A 22,484-nucleotide genomic window follows, 5' to 3' on the forward strand; every position below is an offset into this window, starting at 1 on the left:
ATAAATGAAAATGTTAGACCATGTTTGATTTCATTCTAAAGTTCATATAAATATTGCTGAGGAAAAATATACCCATGCATGCATAAGTGATACTGCTTTGTATTCGCATGTTTTTGAGAAGTAAATCTTTTTCTTCATCTTGATTCACGGATATATGTACCACTATGAAGTCATATTAGAATTACTTTTGTTTTTCTCAAATTAAACCAACAAGCATCATGCACTAAAAATTCAGGTCATAGCCGTAGTCATGCATGAAAATTGAGAATATGAGCATAGCTATTAGCAAATCTATGAAACATTTGGTCTGAACCTTGGAACACTGTGTTCCTGTGAATAAAGAACATGTGGTGTATTATAAATATTGTTGTTTTTCAGTTGTTCCTTCTTTCATTATCTCAAAAGTTGGCACGAAGGTTTTAGAACTCTGTACATTTAAGAAAAAAAAAATTTTTCATGAACAAAGGTTCACTAAATTCAGTGAATGTCTGTACTAGCGAAAAATGGTGACAGCTGTATTTAGTGTTTTACTTGTTACATTATCCTCAGTGGCTATATAATAAAAGATCTGTCATACTGTGAATGTCATGTCTTTTTGGCACGTCTAGTTCATTCTACAGTTCTTATTCAGAGGATATTTTTTGCTGAAGAATAGAATCTACATTGCTCTAAATAAAAATACTCTTTGCAAAAATGGATTTATCCAAATTAGCTGTTCCCAGTGTGCTCCAGCAACATCACTCTTGAGCAAACGTTTATTACTGATAGTGTGAATGTAAGCCCATCAACATCTTGGAGATTTGCAAAGATCCATTATCATCAAAAGTTGGATCTTAGGCAAGTCAGTGCTCCCTAAGACATGAAAAGATTCTTAATTTGGGAATAGCTGGTGGGACGTTTGTGTCAATGCCGCTTTAGTCTAGGTTCCCAGAGACTCCCTCCCTAAGCAATGGAGAGGGACAGACACAGGTTCCTCCAAAACGTGATTCACAGCACCTAAGTTAAGATTCTGCTTTGAATTTTTTTCAGGATTCCCCCTCCAAAAACTATAGAGGGGACCAATGATAACTTCCTACAACTAAATTGGGTACAAATATCATTCTAAGGTTCCTCTGCTGATTTGTGACCTACTGTACTAATTAGCAGAGGATGCAATGACTGTGTTCTACCCTCAGCGTGCAGTGCAGAACGCTCCCCTGCTCAATTACTGTAACAAGTACTACAGATGATGGTCTTTGCGCATTTTCGTAATATTAATAATTTTACGTCTATATGTATATATGTGTGTGTACATGCATCTGTTTAGAAGAACCAAAAAATCTCCAAACAAAAGAACCAGAAATGTCCCTGGACCATTCAAGCTGCCTTTTGGTGGTTTCCCCCTTCTCCAGCTCTCACGTGTCTGCAGAACCAAACACAATATTTAATTCTACCATGTGGTGTATTAGATTAAAATAATATTAGTAAATTAAGATTCTTCAAATTCATAAGATATTGGTAAAACCAAATGTCCATGCACAGCAATTGTGCCATTTCACATAGCTTGTACTGATAAATATATTAAATAACAGATAGATAGATGTGTGTGTATGTGTGTAGGTAGATAGATACAGATATCAATACAGAGATATAATTGCAAAAAAAAGTATGTAAAACCTACACATATCTGACATGAAGTATAAGATTAGTTTAAGACTACAGGCAGACAATGATGCATTGCAACTTCTGTTCTGACTTACCATCTTCATCAGTCAGTATAGGCAGAGGTGCACTACGAAGGCCCTCCCCCATTGTGGTACTAGCAGACACTTCTACAGTATATTCTGTATATTTCTTTAAATCTAAATAAAGAAGAAGAATTCATTAAACCAACCATTCAGCAGTTCAAATTAGGTTTTTTAATGGACCATAAGTAGTTTTGAAGTGTTGAATAGGCCCATCACTTACATTGATCTGTGTCTTCAGAAACTGAAATAAGCATTAGGAAAACTTGAACACAAAGTATTCTTCATGAACAAAAGAACAAAGCCTTAATTACCAGTTTATACTTCATATTCCTAGAATGCTTTACAGTTTGTCCTTGGCTGTACTCTGAAAATTTACCGGTTAAGGCATTGAGCTCCCAGCATTAACTGCTGTGTCATGCCTCAGTAATAATGACAGAACACAGAAAAAGATGCAAAGGTGAGTGGAAAGGAAGTATTTGTTTTTATCCAGAATAAGATCAGATAGACGTGTAGGTGACTTCAGTGTTTACTTTGTTACAATGATAGGTATGCAAAAAAAGCTACTGAAGTTCCTTGTACTTTAAACATCTAAAATACAATGAGATATATGTTGGAGTCTTTACCAATCGTGGCCCATTCTACCACATTACTGCAGGACACAACCGGCTACTTCTCAGGACAGGTAGCACATAACTTTTTGTAAGGATAAGAAGGATCGTGTCCAACCAACGAACTAATTGATCTGCATTGGTCTGCTGATCCCTTCTCAGAACAACTTACAGTTGCCGTAAGTTCCAGATCATTATATACTGGCCTGTAATACGTAGCGTCAGAAAAGTAGTGTTTATGACTCTCTGCTCGGTTCCATTAGTTCTCTTGAGATATATTGTGTAGGTCTGTATGATTCCATTAGGAATGGATGGTGGAGAAAATGATAATTCAATTTCCATGGATGAGATGTTCCTATAGGTTATGTTTTCTGGTGCAGAATCAGGAACTAGAAGACAAAATTTAGACTCACCGAAGATTCCAGTCAGTTTCATTGATTTGTTAAGCATTTTCTTAAACTGGTTTAAATGAAACACATTGTAAACATTTTCATTTTTATCCTATTTTTTGTACAAAATAAATTTTAAAAGAGGCTGAACTGGAAGATCAAAAACACATGACAGACACACACTGTAACAAGGAACAGGTCATTCGTTAAAAAAAAAAAAATTGATGGAAATCACCTTAACATGCCAGATAAAAAAATCTGGAACATGATGCTAAACTTTCCTTCTAACACCCCATAACTATCACTGCATTCCTCCAAGTTAGCTATTGTTAGGAGATTTTCCATGTTGTAGTGCCATAATTTACACTTTGTATCAGCAACCTGCATTTTCTTCCTTTTCCCTGGGTGATCTATACAAACTGTATGAATACTGGTATGGAAAAACAAAGGAAGCCCAACATATTGCTGTAAGGGCCCTGAGAGCATCCCCCCTCCTGGAGGTTTGGCTGCTGGGGCTCAGGCCCAGCTTAGCAATAGTGTAGCTGAGGACTGCCTCCTGCTCGCTGGTGACACGCTCCCAGGCAATGCTGCAGTGAGGCTGCAGCCAGGGTTGACCACTGGCCTCTGGGAGCTGCTTTCAGCTGGAGCTCTCGTGCTTTGTCCCTGTCTGAGCTACATCTCCTGCTGCATCGCTGCCATGGCTGTGCTTGGCCATGGACCCACTGATCTACTCCCCGACTTGCAGCCTGATCTCGCAGCCTGACCTCAGCTTGGCCCCATCACTACAGACCTGCCCAGCAGTCACTGGGCTCTGTCTGACTTGGTTAGTGTCACTGAACCTGCTAACTCACTTTCTTCGACCTCAGACCTGCCTCGTCACCGTGGAGTGTTTGTCAGTCTGGACTCCGGGCTGCCACCCCCAGACCGGCTCTGCTCCCTTCACTGGGGGTTGGTGGGACAAGTCCTGGCTAGTGAGGCCTCTGCCCTGCTGGCCCAGGAACTCCCTCGGCTCTCGGCTCCCCGGCCCTTAAGGAGCAGCTGGCCCTTGCTGTGTTACGACAATTGGTTTTTGTATGTATGTGTCTGTCTGTCCCCAAACAAATAGACAAGTATGTTTTCCATTATCCAAAATTGGTCTGAGAGCATAATATATCTTATTCCAGAAAATCATAATCATACAATGACAGCACAATTTGCCCAAAAGGTCAAGTAAGGCATGGGTGTGCTTTAGGATGCCCTAAACATTCTTATAAATGTACTGACATTTGATGAAACTCCACATTCAAAAATATAAATAATTTCTGCTTAAGCAATATCCAGAAAGGGAATAAATGCCATGAGAGGCAGTGAAATCAGCCCACAATTCTGCCTAATTTTATGGTAGAATAGTAACAGAGAACTCCCGAGAGCTCTTCAAACACACCAGCCCATTAACAAGTTGTGTTTCACTCAAAAAGGTCTATCCTCCAGATCCTCCCTTGTTTTTATTCTTCTCATCCCAGAAGATGTTTTTGCAGCTTCTCATCTCTATCACAGGCAGCTGGAATTCAAATTTTTGTTCTGAGCATCAGGGGAGTTAGCCACTGAGAAAGAACTAACTGCTTTCAAATACAACTTTAACTTAGACATCCATCTTTTGTCTAAGAGAGCAATAAAAAAGGTTATGTCCAAGGACACTGTATCAGTTGGGCAGGTGCCTACACACCTATGGTACCTGACCAAAAAAAAATCCTCAAAAGTAGCACAATGTCTTGGCAGAGTTAGCTTGGTACTTCTATTATGACTACTGTTGCATGCAATCTAAAAACTAGGTGTTTGTGTCCCCATGCCTTAAGAGCTTGACTTGTTGGGCAGGCCTAGACCACAACACTTCACGCAGGAAAAATCAAAGTTCATTTCAGAAAAAAGGAGGAGAAGGAGCTCATAGTGATTCCACCGTGTCTTAACAATCAAGGAGCCAGAGCATCTCCCTGCCCTTTCTGGGAGACATCAGTATGTGCATGTCTTCCCCTACTGAGAAAAATGTGATAAACAAAGCATGCTAAGCTCCAGAGATAGCTAGCTCTAGGTATAGATAAAGTAGGCAGTTGTCTGAGGTAGCAAATTGGTCAAGATGGCAAAAGGCCCCCAAAAAAGGATGATCATCATACCAGTACTACCTGGATATGGCCGAGTCCTAAAGGAAACTAACCTTCATGTGTGTCTCCCCAGGCACCTTTCATTCCTGAGTCTACAGCTTAACCCAAACATCCATTCCTCCATGTAAACCATTATCCTCAGTATTTTCTCCAGTACCTCTCCTGTTTAGCTCCACTGAAAATTTAATGACCCCCTCTGTCAGTAATTTATATTCCTTTGCCTTGTCCTACCTTACAGCTACTTATTTATTTCAAGTCTCTTCCTATGCTTTGTTACACCTCTTTAATGTTCGTCCTTCCCAATCCTCACTTCTAAATTTACTTTTCTTTCTTGGAAAAACTTCATCTATTCTAATCCTCTGCTATTTTGTTTTATCTGTACCCTCTCCAAAATATTTCTAGTAACATAAACAACTCTGACTGCTACAAAATAGCACTTATCTGTGAATTCTGATTTTTTTTAACCATTAGGATTGAATTCTTATAAAATTTCAGTTCATAACTTGAATTCCAAATTGCACTCACTTTTTGAAACACCTCCTTTCCTACAAAAAATTATTTTCCTGCAAGACACAAGGACTCTTCAAGGACAAATAGTAAAATAGATGAAGTCCATCAGGCATAAAACTTCCCACTATTTTCTTTGCTGCTTAATCTTCCTTACTATTTCCTTACTTTTGCTTTGTATATAAAAGAGAAAACAGGGTTCAAACTTACTGCTTTGTAAACACATACTTGTAAAATTAATTAAACTGATCTCCTGGGCATCAAAGGTCACCATAAAGCAGTCGATTGTGGAAAATTTACATTTTAAAAAAAACCTATATACTCACCAGTTTCAGGAGTTCTCACCAGAAGTGGGAAAGATGACTGATTCCCATGGCCAAGTCTGGTGAATGCCCTTACAGAGATGTTGTAGAGAGTATATGGCTTCATTTCACTTAGTGATATACTTGTAGATGAGGCATTTTTAATAAATAAATTATTGGAATCACTGTACAGAACTTCATAGTGAGTTATGAGACCATTAGGCTGCTCAGGTGGCAACCATCTCAGATTTATTTCTGTTGCAGTTACATTTATTAACTCTACATTTTGGGGTGGGGAGTCTGGTTCTGCAATACAGAAATCAAAAAGAAAAAAAAAACTCTGAGGCTTTCAATTAATTGAATGTAGAACCGATCTCATAAACCTATTAGATCCTAACATTTAGATTAGCTAACTGTACCAAAAGGGCTTCACTCACTCACTCACTTTCCTTCTCAAAACCTTACCCCTTTTTATCTCAGTTAATTTCTGTATGTCTTCTTTTCCACTCATAAAACCAGGCATCTTTTTGCATCCCAGACACTTTAGCTTTTCTGGAACGTCTTTTCTCATTCACTTGTAATTCTATCCAAAACTGCATTTATTAAGAAAAAAATCTCCTCTGTCTACTGCTCTCATGCAGACTGATCCTTCAAATCCTCTCACTGTCTTCCTCAAATTCAAGTTATTTAAATTTAGCTGAATGCCATCTTACTGCTTTCTTCTTAAATAACCACCCACCTTATTTCACTCAACCAACCACTGAACCAAGAAAGGGACTGTACGCACTGTAACTAAATTCCCTTTAGTTTACTGATACAGCTGTTAATTGATGACCACGAAGACCCCAGTGAAAATCTCGCATGCACTGGTGTGAAGGTCATGCACAAAACAAGTCCAGCTCTGGGGTAGCGTGTTGGCTAAATCTACTGGCAACGTATGAGTTCATGTGACTCCAGTGAGCTAACGCATGGAAGTGTTGAAGGAGTGAGTGGGCTGCACTTATGAATAAAATCAGCTCTGAATGTCAACCTTGATTCCTCTGAAGGCTTCATCACTTCACCCCTGAAATAACCTGTCTATAAATTTTTTTTAAAAATGTACTAAGAACCCAGGATTATGTGATTCAGTTTGTGTACAAATACCTATATCCAGATATTTCAGAATTTATTATGAATTTTTTTGTCCTAAAGGTCTCACAAACCACTTTCGTTCCTGATTTCTGAGCCTGTGAATGGAAAGTGTTAACTGTAACAGATCACTACTCTCTGGATGACAAGACTGCCCACATGGATATTTCCCATGTGAAGAAGCTTAATTCTCAATTGAAATGCATTTTGCAATTTATCTGGCATGGTAAAATATTTAAATGCAACAGCCTAGTATCTTCCATCCTAACATACGTTATCTAAGACAGATGTAGTGAATCTTCTATTTGGAGGTATGTCTCTTTTCAAGAGTCAAACAAGTTGTCAATTCTAGGTTGGCTAAAGTTAGGAGGCATGAATCTCAACCTGAATTACCTTAGGAAAACTAAATAATAATAATAATAAGACAAAAGTAATTACACATAGCCTTATAAAAAGGCAGGAATTATTTCTGGTTTTCTCAATAATTGCAATAATGCAATAATGCAAGCCTCAAGGCTTGCATGCATCTCTTACCAATGGACAAACTGTTGGCCTGAAACTCCACTCTGAACAAATTTCTGTAATGCTCAAAGGCAAGGAATTGTAAACCTTCCAAGAAAAAGATATTTGGATAGGTAATTTTCTGTTCTTGTGATATGCCTTTCCTCTGCAAAAAACTAACAGCATAGAAGCATGCAACCTTTAAAAAAATTTACAAGCACTTTAAGTTTCACTGTTTAATTTGATATTTTGGTTATTCAAATCAGCTAAGCTTCATAAATCCCCATGATTTTTAATCCTGTAATCCTTTGCTCTCTTTTATTCCCACTTAATTTTCCTGTATTGTAGCATATTTGGCAATGAGAGAGATAAATGACAACTGGACAATTACGTTCTTTATTACTTTGGTAAAAACTGGAAATAACTCTGCTGAAACCAGTGAAAATATAAACATGATATAAATGAGAAAAGATTAAGGTTTAATAATCATGACTCTGCTCTGTAAATCAAATTCCTGTGTTCTCTTTGCAGAGGCCAATGGCCACTCCAGCTACTGCTCCTGTGCCTTCACGGGTGGAGACTGCCTCGTAAGCAAGCAAGGAAGATCCAGAAATCTTCATAAGGTAGTATTATACCCTACATTAAAACTATTTGTCAGTCTTAAAATGAAAAAAGCCCCAAACCTGTACAAAAACAACTGCATATAATATCATTCAGTATAAAAAAAACTCACTTTATCAGCAGCTCTGCTTATAGACAGCAATATGGCCTCTGAATTGTTGAAAGCTGCCATTTCCAGATGCTCCCAAACCAACCTAATTTCCATATGATAACATTTAAAAAAAAAGAGAAGCTGCATTCCCAAAGATAATTGATTATGGTTTAGATGGGGTCTAGGGACACACTGTTTTCAGTGAAGGAACCTCAGCTCTGCAGCTTTCTTCCCATTCGTCTATCAGAGTTGAAATTAGTTGATTGCTAGTCATGCTGCAGCTTTCATCAGTATTTCTAGCACTTACCTAAAAACGGCTGAATGAAGTCACTGACTGATAGAAGACTAATAATTTCAACAAACATTGATTTTATTTGTACACTTTCTTCCCCTCCTTATGTATGTGCCCAGTCTTCTGAAGAAGTGCAAACTTCAATACAGAAATCAAATCATCATTGCAAACAGTGTATTTACCATCTTCAGGGGTTCTCACGAAAACATCATTCTCTTCAGACAAAGCACTTTCTCCAATTGTGGTAGAGGCTGCGACTCTCATTTTATAATTTGTATACTTTTTTAAACCTAAAAAGATTAAGTAAAAAAACTGTTGACTTCTTAAACATATTTTTTTCCTCATAGCTACTTATAAAACTATAAAAATTGTTACTGTTCTAAAAGCTTTTGATACACATTTGCCACCTAAAAGACAGAATATGTATAATACCATTTATTTGGGCAAAGCCAGATAAGCATTCAGTCAAATCAACAGATTTTGAAATAAGTCAACCAGCTTCAACCCTGCAAATAGCTTTAAGAATTTATTTGTCAAAACAAAGGATGTGTATGTGTGCATCCAAATATGTGTTTTTATTCTATATGCATTACTCTGATTAGCATAAACAAATGCCTGAAACCCCATAAGGAATGCATTTTCTTCAATTACTGTAAAAATTATCACCTTAAAAGAAGAAAACTGTTATTAATGTCAGACAAATACTGTGGAAAAAATTCAAGTCTGAAAAAGAATTGACAATTTAGGAATATTTTTCTATGTAGAAAGAAGAGGCTGAGGAAAAAATTCCAAGGAAAAATCCATTTCACAAATTACCTCTCAGTAGAGTTCACAGATTACTACTTGGCACATTTCACAAATTACTGCTCGTCTTACCTAGTCCTCTCCTCCCATCTCACATTCCCTACATACCCCTCCACAGTAGACAAGTCTGTCAGTAGTGTCCCCAGCCTTGCTTTTACATGCAGTGGTGTTGTGCGTGTGTGGATGTGTGTGGATCGGGGAGATTTGGTTCACCTACCTTGCAAATGGCTACATTACATAAAGTTGGCAGAAATAATTTTGTGTAATGTACTTGCAATTTATTACGTTTTTTTAAAATCAAATGACACTGTACCTGTCATAAGTAAGCTGTTGTTGGAAGTTGTTGTGTGGAATGCTCTTTTTGTATCCAGTTCCATTGCATAAACAGTATAATGAATGATTTTCCCATTGGGATTTGCTGGAGGATCCCAATACAGCAAAACAGAGGAGGAGCTAATATTCTTGTAAGATATATATTGTACTGAGCTTGGAACTTAAACGAAAACAGAAAAATAGAACAGTAAGCAAAAAAATTATTAAAATTTTTAAAAAATGTTCAGTGAAAGAAGCCATGTATGTTAACTTTGATAATATCAGAGTTACAACATTTTACCTTGTTCACGTGTCCTGACTGTAAGAACTGATGGTGGTCCTTCTCCAACAGCAGTGAAAGCAGACACACTGATTGTGTAGTCTGTGAAAGGTACGAGGCCCTTTATAACATATGACAGTTCTTCAGCCAAAATGTTAATGGTATACTGATTAGCTGTGGTTAAATGGAGAGAAATAGTTACTTACTCATAAACTCTCTTTCTTCCTTTTGCATTCTAAACTCACTTTGACACAGCAACCTGGAACTTTTTATTGCAAAAGAATTGACTTTCACAGCAATGACAAAAATATAAAGAAAAGTTTACACTCCGCCTCTTAACTCAATCAAGGAGAGGCTATTATAGGTCCATTTTCATGTGTACAACAGATAGATTGGCCTAGGTGCAAGAAGGAACGGGCAAGAACTAACTATAACTATACAGTTAGTTTATAAACTAACTGAGGTTATAGTTTATAACCTCAGTATAAACTATGCGGTTTATAATGACAGCTATCTACAGAAAAATTTGAGAGAAATCTCCTAGGAACTAGGAAAAGGCATACTTGTAGATGGCCTAGTCTCTCCAGTGACTTCAGAACCACGGCTCCTACGTTGATGGAGCTTTTAGTTTTGTTTTTAATTTTTTTTAATTAAGAAAGACAGATGCCCTCTTCCTTGCCCTCCCAACAGTGCTATAATAACTATACTTGAAATGGCTCCCCTCAGGGATCCCTTCACACTGGTATTTTTAGCAGAAGAGTTGTGGTCAGCAGAACGAAGAAGTCATACATGCCCACAAAGAGTTTTTGGTGCATCTGCAATAAAGTTCAAAGTCAGCTGCAACCCAACTGTCCTAGTCAAAATCATCTGTTATAAAGCAGCCATTATGCCACTGCAACATGAAAAAGTGTGGGTGCTTCACACATCTGAGTATCAGGCTCAGAGTTTTGCGAGACCAGCATTAAAATGGAGGCATCTAAAAATCAGCAGACCCTGTTGAGAATTTGGCTGTCAACAGCTTTAACTACTATAATAACTACTATAAAATAATACTTGTATGCTAGATTACAACAGACACTGTCTGAAATCAATTTTTCAGCAACACAGACATCTTTTAGCAACTCGATACCTCAAGTGGAATGAGGACATGAAAAGAAGATTCACATTTAAAGCACTCTATGTTTCTCTGACAAAGAAGATTCTTCAGGATTAATGTAGTATGGAAAAGATCCACTGTAGTTTAAATTAATGGATTAAATTCTGGTTTTAGATACTGGTGTATATGGAGGAATTTGGTGACTTTAATAAAAAAATAAAAAAATAAAAACTTGACTTTCTTCCTACTGTTTAAAACTCACTGTAAAAATTTAGAGTGGTATTTTAAGTCCCTGCCTGTCAACTGAGGCCTGCTTAATGATTTGTAAATATCCATACTTGGTAAAGAAACACTGGTCCATTGATAATACAGAACAAGTGTACACACTAATGACATCACCGTGTCATGGGGTCATCTCCACCTGTTTGTCACCCATATAGCAAAGTTGTAACTTTTTGACCTATTTACCTTTACTGACATTTGAAAACCTATTAGTCAAAAGGCTTAGAGAAATCAAGGTCTCTGAAGGGCTTGGAGATATGTTAATCCCTGACAATCACACCTGCTTTGGCAACTGTAATAACTGATTGTCTATGCAGCTTGGCTGATGGCTTTCGGGTGCTCCTTTCACTAGGAAGAAGGTCAGCTGGGTGACAAGGGGCTAGTTCCTGCCTGTGTGGCATTCCCATTTGCTTCAGAAGGTTATTTGGTAGTAAAAAAATCCGACTCCAGCAAATGACCCATTCATAATTTACTTGAACCATGTGCTAAAGATCATATCTGGGACAGTGATGGGGGTCCTTTAGAACAAAGGAGCAGATAGAAAAATATCCTAAAATATCTTACCCAAAGCAGAATGTAATTCTGCAGCTCCATTTATAGCAGGCAAATTATCACCAGATACACTTGTAAATATTACTGGGGAAGCTGTCTGAATGCTGGGCAACATTTCAGCTGAACCTTCATATAATTCATTGGCTGTTTCCATTGAATTCCAAGAGGGAGAAGGTTTGATGTTTTCGTTTGTCATGTACGGTTCCAAAGAATCAATCAAATACTAAAAATTTGAAATATAAAAATAAATCACAAACCTTGTCATCACTAAATTATTTAATTAAATTTATATATAATATAGAAATAGTGCTTGTATATTTGTGCATATATATACACACTATATAAATGTTGGCATACAAACATCTTTCATTACAGCAATAATTAACTTTGCAAAATACAATATTTCTCATGAAAAAGCTCAGCTACCAGTACCTTAAAACATTTTATTCATTTTTATTGTTTAAACAAACACCACATTCTTTTTTTTAATTTCTTAAAATACGGATTTGATAGTAAAGTGGCAATTTTAGAGCAAGGCCTTAACTTTAATGCTATATCCTTGGAGTTATATTGAATAGACACGTTTGAGTTTGGGAGATTCCATTTGTACCAAGCATGTTCTGAAACAGGGTTGCAGGTGCTGAAAACAAGAGGGCTTCAGATGCCCCTACTAGGCCCTGAAGAAAAGGAATAAAAGGTTGACTAGATCGCTGAGAGGGAATAAGGGGAGAGGGAGAAAAACAGAAGGTAATGAAATAAAGGGGAGAGGGCAAATGAGGGAGTATATATGTGAAAAGGGAGACTGAAAGAGAGGTAGGCGATATAGAGGTCCATAGGACAGAAGGGGCAAAAGACAAATGTTGGAAAGGGATGGCAGCAGATATAAGGGGAGCAAGAACTACAAAGAGAGGAACAACAAAAGCAGAAGAGAAAAGGGAGACAGCCTAGAGCCTAGGTACAAAATGGTGTGTAAGCACTAGATCACCATGCCCCTTCAGAATCTGGGACTGAATCCAGGACTCCAGTGTCTCTAAATTGTTCTGCTGTCATCTGTGAACACTCCCCACTCACACATATGGCCCACTTCACTGCCAGAAAGAGATGCTTTTACAGTGATGTAACTAATACACATTAGCTCTCTCCCTTATAGACTCTGGGTGGAGGGAGGGCAAAGCAGCTTTTTTACTGCTGTAACTAGGGGGGGTTAACCACAGGCAGAGATACAGCATCAATCTCACCTAAGTACCAACAGGTAAAAGCTATATACGCCTCATCTTCACCAACATTTTATAGCAAAATAGTAACCCACGTGGAAATGCTTTTTGCCTCTGGGGATTTTCCACTGAGAAGATAACAGCCTTTTATTGCTACTGTTAGCACTGTAGATCTGACAGTTCAGATCCTGTAGATGTTCTAAGCTTGGGTCAATGGGGTTCCAAATAAAGTAATGTTTGTTATGGTTTCTTTTGGTTTTTAATTAGAAAATTACATTCAATAAACTATAATAAAGCAGCAAGGATGCTAAACTAAGAAATCAAAAATTAGGAAATCCCGTCATTAAAACATGTCTGTGCAGACAATTTTCATTTTTTCTGTGTCTGTACTATGATACAATCTTTAATTATAGAGTTATATACTTTCATTTTCCAAGGATGCCTGCTTAGTTTAATGAATGGATCCTTACTTTCATTTTTTTCCCCCTTAGTCCTTATTTAATGTTTGGCTCCAGGGCTCTATTTAATGTATACCATTCAACTTGAAAGCAAACTCCTTCACTGAGCTCTACATCAAAAACTTAGATTCTGTGTCAGATTCAGAGGAGGACATAATTGTCTAAAAAAAAAGAATTATTCAAACTTTGGGCACCTACGTTCAAAATTAAGACAAAAAGCCCTACCTCAGAAAGTACTCAATCTTGAGCTGAATGTTTGCTAGGGGTCTACAGTTCTGTGCTGCATGCTCTGAGCTGCCCTGTCTAAGCATGTAGAGCACATCAGCACCCAAAATCCAGAAGCTAGACTGACTGACAGCCTAAGTCTCCTAAAAGATTTGAGCCGGTAGATGTGGGCAGACATCCTTAATATACAACCATAGCATAGAGTTCAGCATGCAGTATCAGACATGTAAATTCAAGGGTATAAATGGGGGCAGAAAGTCTAGGGTTGTTTGCCTTGCAAGCAGAGCACTTGACCAGCCTTGGGAGATTTACGTTGAATTGACTTCTCCATAGGATTCATACCCACACCTTCTAGGAGTTTGCCTGAGTGGCTATGTATCGATCTAGGCACCTAAATCTGTACTCTTACTGTTAAGTCACCCTATGCTGCAAAGAACTCAAGGGCTAGAAGGGATAGTAAGACTGTGGGCTATGGCTTCCTGCCTTCAGTAGCTAAGAAATTCTGGATCATTTCACCAGAATTATTTATTCTTTTGATGTTGTGGAAACAGCATTACTGGAAACTCTTTAAAACCCAGCCATCCAGAGAAAGAGGGTTGGGTGAGGAAGGAGGCTTTTAAAAGCATTGAAGACTCACCTGTGATGGCCAGTTCCACATTCTGTATCTATTGGATAAGGCAGGGAAGCAAATTTAATCTAGCAAAGAAATCCATACTGAAAAAAACTAAATACCTTATTTTTCCCTTGGAGAATAGTGTTTTCCAGAGCCACCTCTGTTTCCTGCACATGTACTTTAACTCTGTACTGGGTAATGATTCCATTTGGTTGTCGTGGCTTCCTCCAAACAATTTTTACGTATGTGGCTTCCACTTCTGCTAGATGTAAATCTGACACAGCACCTGGGACTAAATATTCAAGAAGAAACTTGATTTAATTAAACATCTCTGATTATTACATGCTTTTTCAGCACCGCATGCAAAGTACAATAGGCATTTTATTGAATTTCACATCCTTATCTTTTGAGTTGCTCCTGTGCAGGTAGGGAGTTACTTCACATGTTTTTTTAGCAAACAAGTTACAGTTCTAAAAATATAAAGACAGTTTTTTGACATATATGACATATGTACGAATATGGTCAAATCCTAAGATTATGTAAATCAGGATAGCTCTACTGAAGTCAGTGCACTGGAAGCAAGAAGACCTTTGCTAGCTTACTATATAGAACCTCAAGTATGTTGAAAATGAAAGCTTAATTCTAAAGTCATCAAAACCATACAAGAATGAAGTAAAAAGCTGAGAAAAAAAAAACTTGATACATCTTGTTCATTTCACTTTTATAACAGGTTTTGGTTCAATTTCTCCTTTAATTACGAAGTAATAATGATACTGTACTTTACACCGGACTGCCAGAGATCAGAAACATTTATATTCAATAGAATGATATTCAGATTTGATATGAAAGCTATTTTTTTCTTAATATACCACAGAAAATATCAAATTTGAAATTACTTGCGTAATGAAGGTTTGTAGATTTGGCGTTATAAAATGAGACATTCTATGTCACTAAAAAAATAAAACCAACACCAAAATCCCCTTTGGCTTCTGATGGTGAGTTCAGACAGAAGATGAGCATGGCTGTACTGAGGCAGGCCATCTCTGGAAATTGTCTCTGAGAGCTGACAAAAGCAGATACTTTGGATACTTCAGGAAAGAATACGATAAATAAGGATAGGTGCTCCTCCTGCTGTTACACCTTGACAGAAAGCATTGCAGCAATCGCTGATTGAGAGGTTTTCTAAATTTGTGCTGTGTGGCATAAACACAACAGAAAAATAACCATCTTGAAACTGCCTGCCTATTACACACTGATTCTCAAGTTCTTCTGGTTGCATCCTCAGCTGCAGACCAATAATCCGGCACAATCTCACACACATGTAAGATAAAACTACATTTCTATAGAGCAAAGAACTCTCACCTGGTGAGCGAACTATTGGGAGCCAAAACTCCCAAACGACAGAGTAGACAGCTCAGGGGCAGAACTAACCACTTGATTGCCCCAGGACAAGATCTCGATATTGGGTCTGCCTCAGAGCTATGGTCCGTGGTAAAGGTGGCTCCACTAGAAACTGGCATGGGGCCTCGGATTTGGTGAAAATTAAGTTAAACGAGATGTTTAATAAGAAACATTCGGGGCTGAAGAAACCAGGCGAGCGTGCGGGGAATCCTGCGCTGTTCTTTCTCTTCCACTTGCTGCCATCTAACGGGTAAGTGAGGGACCTGCAACTTAATTACGGTATCTAAAAATAACTACTTTCATTCCGGCAGAAACTATGTTTCTTTCACAATCTCTGATAGCAAGTAAATTTAGTCACAGCGCATGAACTCGAAAAAAATGGAGAAATAAATCTACATATTAAATTTTCAGCTAATTTCTTTCATTAGTTTATTATCCCTCTCTTGTAAGACTCCTATAACACACCCATTCTTTCCTTTGCAAAGTACCTAAAAGGCTTTGAAGGGAAAACTGAAACCAGTTATCATGTACAGCCCATTTACTTCACTTCTTCATGCTTACTTACCATCTGCAGGAGTGAAAACTGTAAGGTTAGTCTTTGGCCCCACCCCAGCACTTGTCTCAGCACCAACATACACGTCGTATGTTGTAAACGGCACAAGGTTACTAAATACAAACTTAAGATCTTTTGTGCTGTTATCCAGAATATGACCTGGAATGAAAAATGAAGAGATTCTAGCTCAAAAATAAAAACAGTCCATTACTTGCTTATGCTAAATATAGCTACTTTCCAGGATGATGAACAATGAAAAGCCATATTTATTTGTGAAAAAGCTAGTTTGGCATCAACCATTGGAAATAATACTGAATGCCTGAAAAAATCCCCCCAAACGATATCAAGAAGATATGGGTTTTAAAAGGTGGTGATTTTTTCTTTATAAATTAATTTCTATTGCTTTTCCTGTGTGGTCCCATAAAAACATTAGTATACAGCTCATTTACCTCTTACTTAACTACAGGCAGTTATACAACTTCTTTAGATATACGTGTCTGAGTTAAAAGAATTACAAAAACATCAAAACAGACTCATACAGTTGATTGTATACTACATAGGAATGAAAATCCTCCAGAAATCTTTAACAGAAAGAGAAAAGAGTAAAGGTAAGACACAGAATGATTTGTATATATAAGCACAATAATTCAGCTGCAAGCTTAGCACGTCATCTCTCTAAAAGAGTGAGGAAAGTTGGTTTCCTCCACTCTTAAGAATATTTGTGTACTCTTCCTCGTGATGAACAGACTTTTCCCTTAAAAGTAATCTCAAATCTATTAAAAAGTCGAATAGTAAAAAGGATACATAGCACTGCTTTCCAATATTCATTCTTGATTGGCAGGGACACTAAGAATGCAAGTGTAAGGAAATAATCACAAAGAAGAAAAAGAAATAAAAACATCAATTCAGACTTACCAGATGGTCCATACAGCTCAACTCTGTAACTAAACTTTCCTGTTACTATGGTTGGTGGGTCCCACATCACTAAGAAAGACTTTGCTGTAATGTTGCTCTTGGCAAAATTTTGTGGTGGATCTTCTGGAACTTAAACAATATTGGAAAAAGTCTTTGAACATAAAATAATTTATATTAGGATTTCCAAGAACCACATATCAGACAATTCATTTTAAACATAAACATTAAATATTCTGAAGGGAAGCTACATTAAAAGCACATCTCATTAAAATGACTTATTTTTATTTCATTTCTTTTTTAAGGTAATGCTTGCAAAATGTATCGAGAGCCGGTAGCATGCAAATAAGCCTTAAAAGACAAAGGTGGCAGGGATCCTACCAAGTTTAGCATGGACTTCATCATGATATAGATTACGTACAGAAGATGCTCAAATACGATTGTGATGCTCAGCAATACAGAGCTCACATTGGGTACGTTTTTCTTCCTTGAACAGGTTCTTTTTTCATATAGACAACACTTCATATTGAAGATTTCTGACAGCGCTAATGATATACATCACTATCCAAAAAGATAAACCTGGAAACAATTAAGCTTGCAAAAACATTGCATACTTGAGTAATTTTCTATTTTCATGAAACTATTCACATAAATTAAATGAATCCCATACTCAAGTGATTATGGAATCAGATCACTGTCCTTTCTAAAGTATACCTTACTGTATTGATAAGTTAATGAGAGATTACTATTGAGATCAAAATCTGAATCTAAAGACAACAAAGGAGGTGCAATTTTTTACATCCATATAGAGTAAAAACAAACCTGATTTTCAAAAATGCTGCATACCCAAGTAAACTTATGGAAACTGCTTGATACAAATTTCTACAAAAATCAGGTCTTAATACATCATGTGTGAGATTTAAGCCAATATGGAGATACAGACTGATTCTGTAAACATGCAAGTTAACTAACATACTACTCTTAAAAATACTATTGTCTTTTGTAAAAACTAATGTACAAATGAAAGAAATTAAAAACCCTGTCATTCCTAAAAGATATGCTATAGACTGGTCAGTAGTGACTACTTAATCATTCTTAGTTACGCAAATGGCATCAGCTACAACTGCACATAATTCTGAAGTATCATCTTAAGAGTCCACTTCTTTTTTTCAAGGTTTAAATCTTTTTCTCTTTGTAGAAGTATCCTTCCCTTGACAGCCATCCCAGCAAAGGAAATATTTGTATGCTGGGTTTTCAAAAAATATTTACAATGAAGCATTTTAAAATGCTTTAAAGAAGTAGCCTCTTTTTCAAAAATTAAAGCAAGCAAACTATCATCTTTGCCAAGAACACAGGAGAGCTTCAGTACAGCTCAGAAAATTCTGATTGGAAGGGCAGAAATAATTTTCAACATTTTAAAATGGAACACCAATGAGCTATACAGTAGAGACATATATCATCTTCCTCTGTGTGGCGAAATGGGCATGACAACAACTCCGTGTCATGCTCCTGCATGAGCAGGAAAGTGATATTTGAAATAAATGCACTCTCCATCCTCCCACCTGCTATCACAAATGATAATCGATCAATTCCTCTCCCTCAACCCTCATCTGAGACACTCCAGTGGAGGACTGAAATGTGAGGTTTTGGCCATACAAGAAACCGGTAACTTGGAGGGGGGGGCTAGTGTGACACTAAAGAGATTCTTGTAAGAACAGACATTTGGAAAAGGGAAATGGATTTCAGTAATTACAGAGACTGGATGATGGTGTTTGATACTGGAGGGGGGACCTGTTACAATTGCAAAGCAACACTCCGAAATCATGATTTTACTATATCACCAACCAACTCTATGGCCAGCCTCCGAACAGGTTCCTTGGCACACAGGCATGCGGGGCTCTCAGGGGAGCACTTTGACAAGCACCTGAACGCTCATAAGGTGAAGATACAATAGAGGTGGAACCAGAAGCTTGGGTGTGCCAGTGTGCTGCTAAGAGGAAGGACTTGTTGAGGCTTAGACCATGAGGGCTGACTGTGGGTGTGCTCTGGGCACACCACACATTCACCCACACCGACCAGTAAGATAACCTCCCCTTTCCCAGACCATGCTTTAATGGATGAACCCTGGCTGTACAGGCACCCAGTAGGCAAGGATTGAAGATCTCTTTCAAACGGCTGACATCTTTCTATGTAGTTGGCAGAACTAAACCCCATTGCATAAGTTTTTCATCACTTTCCAGGGTTTTCTTATTACCAGTGCACCCATCCTAGGGTGTCAACAGGGTGAAAAATAAACTGGAAATTAGCCCTGAGTTCGTTAGAACAAAAACTATCCAAAACTTCATTAACCCTAGAAAGAACAGCAAACTAAGGGTATTTTAATTCTAGCAAAGCAATTCAAATGAACAGTGCTAGGAGGGAATTAAATTTCTTTTCATCTGAACAGTGCTATGAATTCTGGATGTATGAAAGAGGAACCCAGTTACACCAAACTGTGTCAGGCAAAAGAATGATGTACCAGCAAACAGAAAGCCAGAATAATGCTCCTCTAGAACACCTTTTTGGTATGGCTCTATTAATAATGTTGCCCACTACCTAAGCCATTATAAAACTCCTGCTCCTGGACAACCTTTGTTTCCAATTCTAATTTCTCAGTGCATTGCAGGTAATCCAAAACCAACTTTCCTAGTGTTTAAAGATTTCTTCAGCACTGAACAACTTTCTGCAATAGGTCCAGATTGAGGAACCGTGAGACAAGAGTTCTCTTTATACTGCTTATTTTTCCGCAAAGGCAAAGAAGCTTTAAGTGCATTGCTATGTACACAATACACATACTTTTTGAATACCATGCCTGACACCTTTTCTCTTCATCTGCATTTTTAATTCTCCTTCCATTGTGCCATTAATTGCAGTTCTTAAATTATCCTCAGTTTTTCATAAAATCTGATCTGTCCTGAGCATACTTTGGTATCTTTGACTTTTAATAATAACTGAACTCCCACTCACTGTACATTATTAGATACATTAATAGTTATATACACTTTCAGTTGATTCCATCAGGTAAAATTAAGTAATCGTGTCAATACAGGAGCGTGATACCAATAAAGACAGATTTGGACTGAAGTATCTTGCAACATAACTTCAAACTGATATTTTGAAGTTTTCATGTAAATCTGAGAACTTTATTTCCATTTGAAAGCAGTATATACCTGATTCTGGTGTCCGGACAATTGCACTGTCAATGTAACCTGCTTCAGTGGTAACTGCAGAGACTTCAAAAAGATAGGTGGTATGTGGCCTGAGGTTAGTTATAACAAAACTGATTGGTTCATTCCAAACAGAGCTCATTTGACTCGGTGCCTCTGTACTTGGTGTAACTGTAGTCCGTGAAGGAATTGTGGATTTGCCAAAAGTAGTTGAAGGAGTGGTAGTACTCCACAAAAATGACTCACTGTTATCCTATAAAGACAAAATATGAAACATGATAAGCTGCATCTATAATCTGTAATTGTAAATACATGTAGATCAAAAAAGGCAGACCACCTGGGAAATAAAATTACCCAAAATTGGTTCTCCTTTTTATACTTCAATCTCCAAATTTATAATTTCATTAGTTGACATTGCTAGTACATCCTGTTAGTGACAGTATTATAGTTTCCTGCCTTATCCCAAAAGTTCTCAAATCTGACCTAACAGAAGCAACTCTCTAGGATTCATTTAATTATTCCCAGATTCCATTTTCAGTGTTCTGTCTCTCTTTTAGCAAAAAAAGTCCCCTGGTGAGGTCCTTCTACATCACATGTATGTTATATGTATGCATGTATATATGCATATATAGCATACATATATCCATATATAAAGGATGAGACCAGGCAGGGGTTTCCTAATCCAAACTGTCAGGAGACACCTCTGAAAAACTGCTAGACATTACAATAACCAATGCTTATGATTCAGCAGGTGGCAGTCTCTCTTTTCAGTGCTGAATTAAATTAGCCTGATGTTGGGAACCTTCACAATGCCTAAGATGATCTTCCAAATAAAATCTGAAACCAAAGCCTGTATAATTTTTATCATTTAAAACTGCACTTTTCACTAAAGTACTAAGCCTAGCATCCTGAAAAAAAAACAAAAAGAAAAAAAAAAGGAAAAAAAAGTTAGGCAACTTGACATCCGGGTAATCACAACACAGCTCAGAATAAAGAGGAAAAGGAGAATAAACACTGGAAAAGAGAATTTGCTTCAATAAATTCTGAAAGGTATACATTGGTTACAGGTCTGAATCCAATGAATAGTCAAAATTCAGAAACTTTTCAATGAATGCTTGAAACTCAGAACAACTCAGACTACAAACATTTTTTAAAAAAATCACTGCTTATAGTGGGTCTTTTTATTTTGATATGAAAATTATTTCAATAATGTTGAAATGTGATACACAGAATAAAGCATACATTTACAATATAAAAAGCATTATCATACTATATATAAAAAATAAGATATTAACATTACACTGTGTCTGCACTGAAAAAAAAAATTCTTGCCTTTTCTAATTGAATGCTGTAAAAAACAAAAATAAAAAAATGAAAGCTGAAAAAACCTCAAAATTATCTATTCCATCATTTTCTGTTGAAAGGACACCAAATTGACCCTTTCTTAACATTTTCACTTTGATTAAACTGAGCTTTTCAAGGAAAAGTATTCCATTTAAACTATTTTGGACAGAAAGGTTTTTCTTCAACCATTATATCCTGCCTTGGGCCTAAGTTTGTAAAGTATTTGGGATTGGTCTGAAAAGCAAGCCTCCAAATTTTTTATGTCTCAAAATTCAAATGTAAAATTATATTCTGTGGCTTGAGTCTATTTCTAATTTAAAAGGTTTATAGCACTTACATTACATTCTGGTAACCTCCCAGACAGAAGGTCCTCTACTTTAACCAAGACATCTTTCACTACAATTCCACTTCTTGCATGTTTCACACTAATCTTGAAACTAGTTATCTTTCCATTTGGTTGCCGAGGGAGAAACCAGATCAGATTTACAGCTGAATAATTTAAGGCTTCAACTGTGAGATTCACTACTTTACCTGGAGCTTGAAAACAAAACAAACAAAAGCAGTGAGACATATTTTTCTTCTCAGCACTGGAAAAAAAAAATCCCATTTTTTTTTTGTAATGCCATTTCTAGCTTCCAAACCCTGAAGCAAATAAATAACAACCACTGACAAACACATGTAAAGTAGCTGATATGCAACCAGCTCTTTTCCAATCTAGATTAAGTGAGAAATATAGTTATTTCAGTCTCATAATAATATAGAAATTGGTTTGGTCAACTTAAAAATATTCTTCCTGGAAGCAACTCATCTACTGTGTCAGAGGTAGTTTTGTTGTTTAAGAGCATATGACAGCACTGAGTGTTTTATTTCACTTTACCTGTGTCATCTTTTCAGCTAGATATAGATTTTTGGTAGCTTTAAATAGCTC

At 37.1% G+C, this 22,484-nt stretch overlaps 1 protein-coding gene across 1 annotated transcript in view; it reads right to left on the reverse strand.

Moving 5' to 3' along the window:
• The window catches only part of PTPRQ (protein tyrosine phosphatase, receptor type, Q), a 127,242-nt gene that overhangs the window by 78,731 nt on the left and 26,027 nt on the right, over window positions 1-22,484 (reverse strand). Inside the window, exons 13-24 of the mRNA XM_009327521.1 lie at window positions 21,894-22,093; window positions 20,216-20,465; window positions 17,010-17,138; window positions 16,107-16,253; window positions 14,260-14,432; window positions 11,643-11,853; window positions 9,722-9,874; window positions 9,422-9,601; window positions 8,487-8,594; window positions 5,696-5,977; window positions 2,542-2,724; window positions 1,740-1,841 (exon numbers count right to left, since the gene is read on the reverse strand). Coding sequence (XP_009325796.1) covers window positions 1,740-1,841; window positions 2,542-2,724; window positions 5,696-5,977; window positions 8,487-8,594; window positions 9,422-9,601; window positions 9,722-9,874; window positions 11,643-11,853; window positions 14,260-14,432; window positions 16,107-16,253; window positions 17,010-17,138; window positions 20,216-20,465; window positions 21,894-22,093 — 2,118 coding nt within the window. The remainder of the gene's footprint in view (window positions 1-1,739; window positions 1,842-2,541; window positions 2,725-5,695; window positions 5,978-8,486; window positions 8,595-9,421; window positions 9,602-9,721; window positions 9,875-11,642; window positions 11,854-14,259; window positions 14,433-16,106; window positions 16,254-17,009; window positions 17,139-20,215; window positions 20,466-21,893; window positions 22,094-22,484) is intronic.

The sequence above is a fragment of the Pygoscelis adeliae genome, unplaced genomic scaffold (genome assembly GCF_000699105.1).
Source record: "Pygoscelis adeliae isolate BGI_AS28 unplaced genomic scaffold, ASM69910v1 Scaffold113, whole genome shotgun sequence".
Taxonomy (NCBI): Eukaryota; Metazoa; Chordata; class Aves; order Sphenisciformes; family Spheniscidae; genus Pygoscelis; species Pygoscelis adeliae.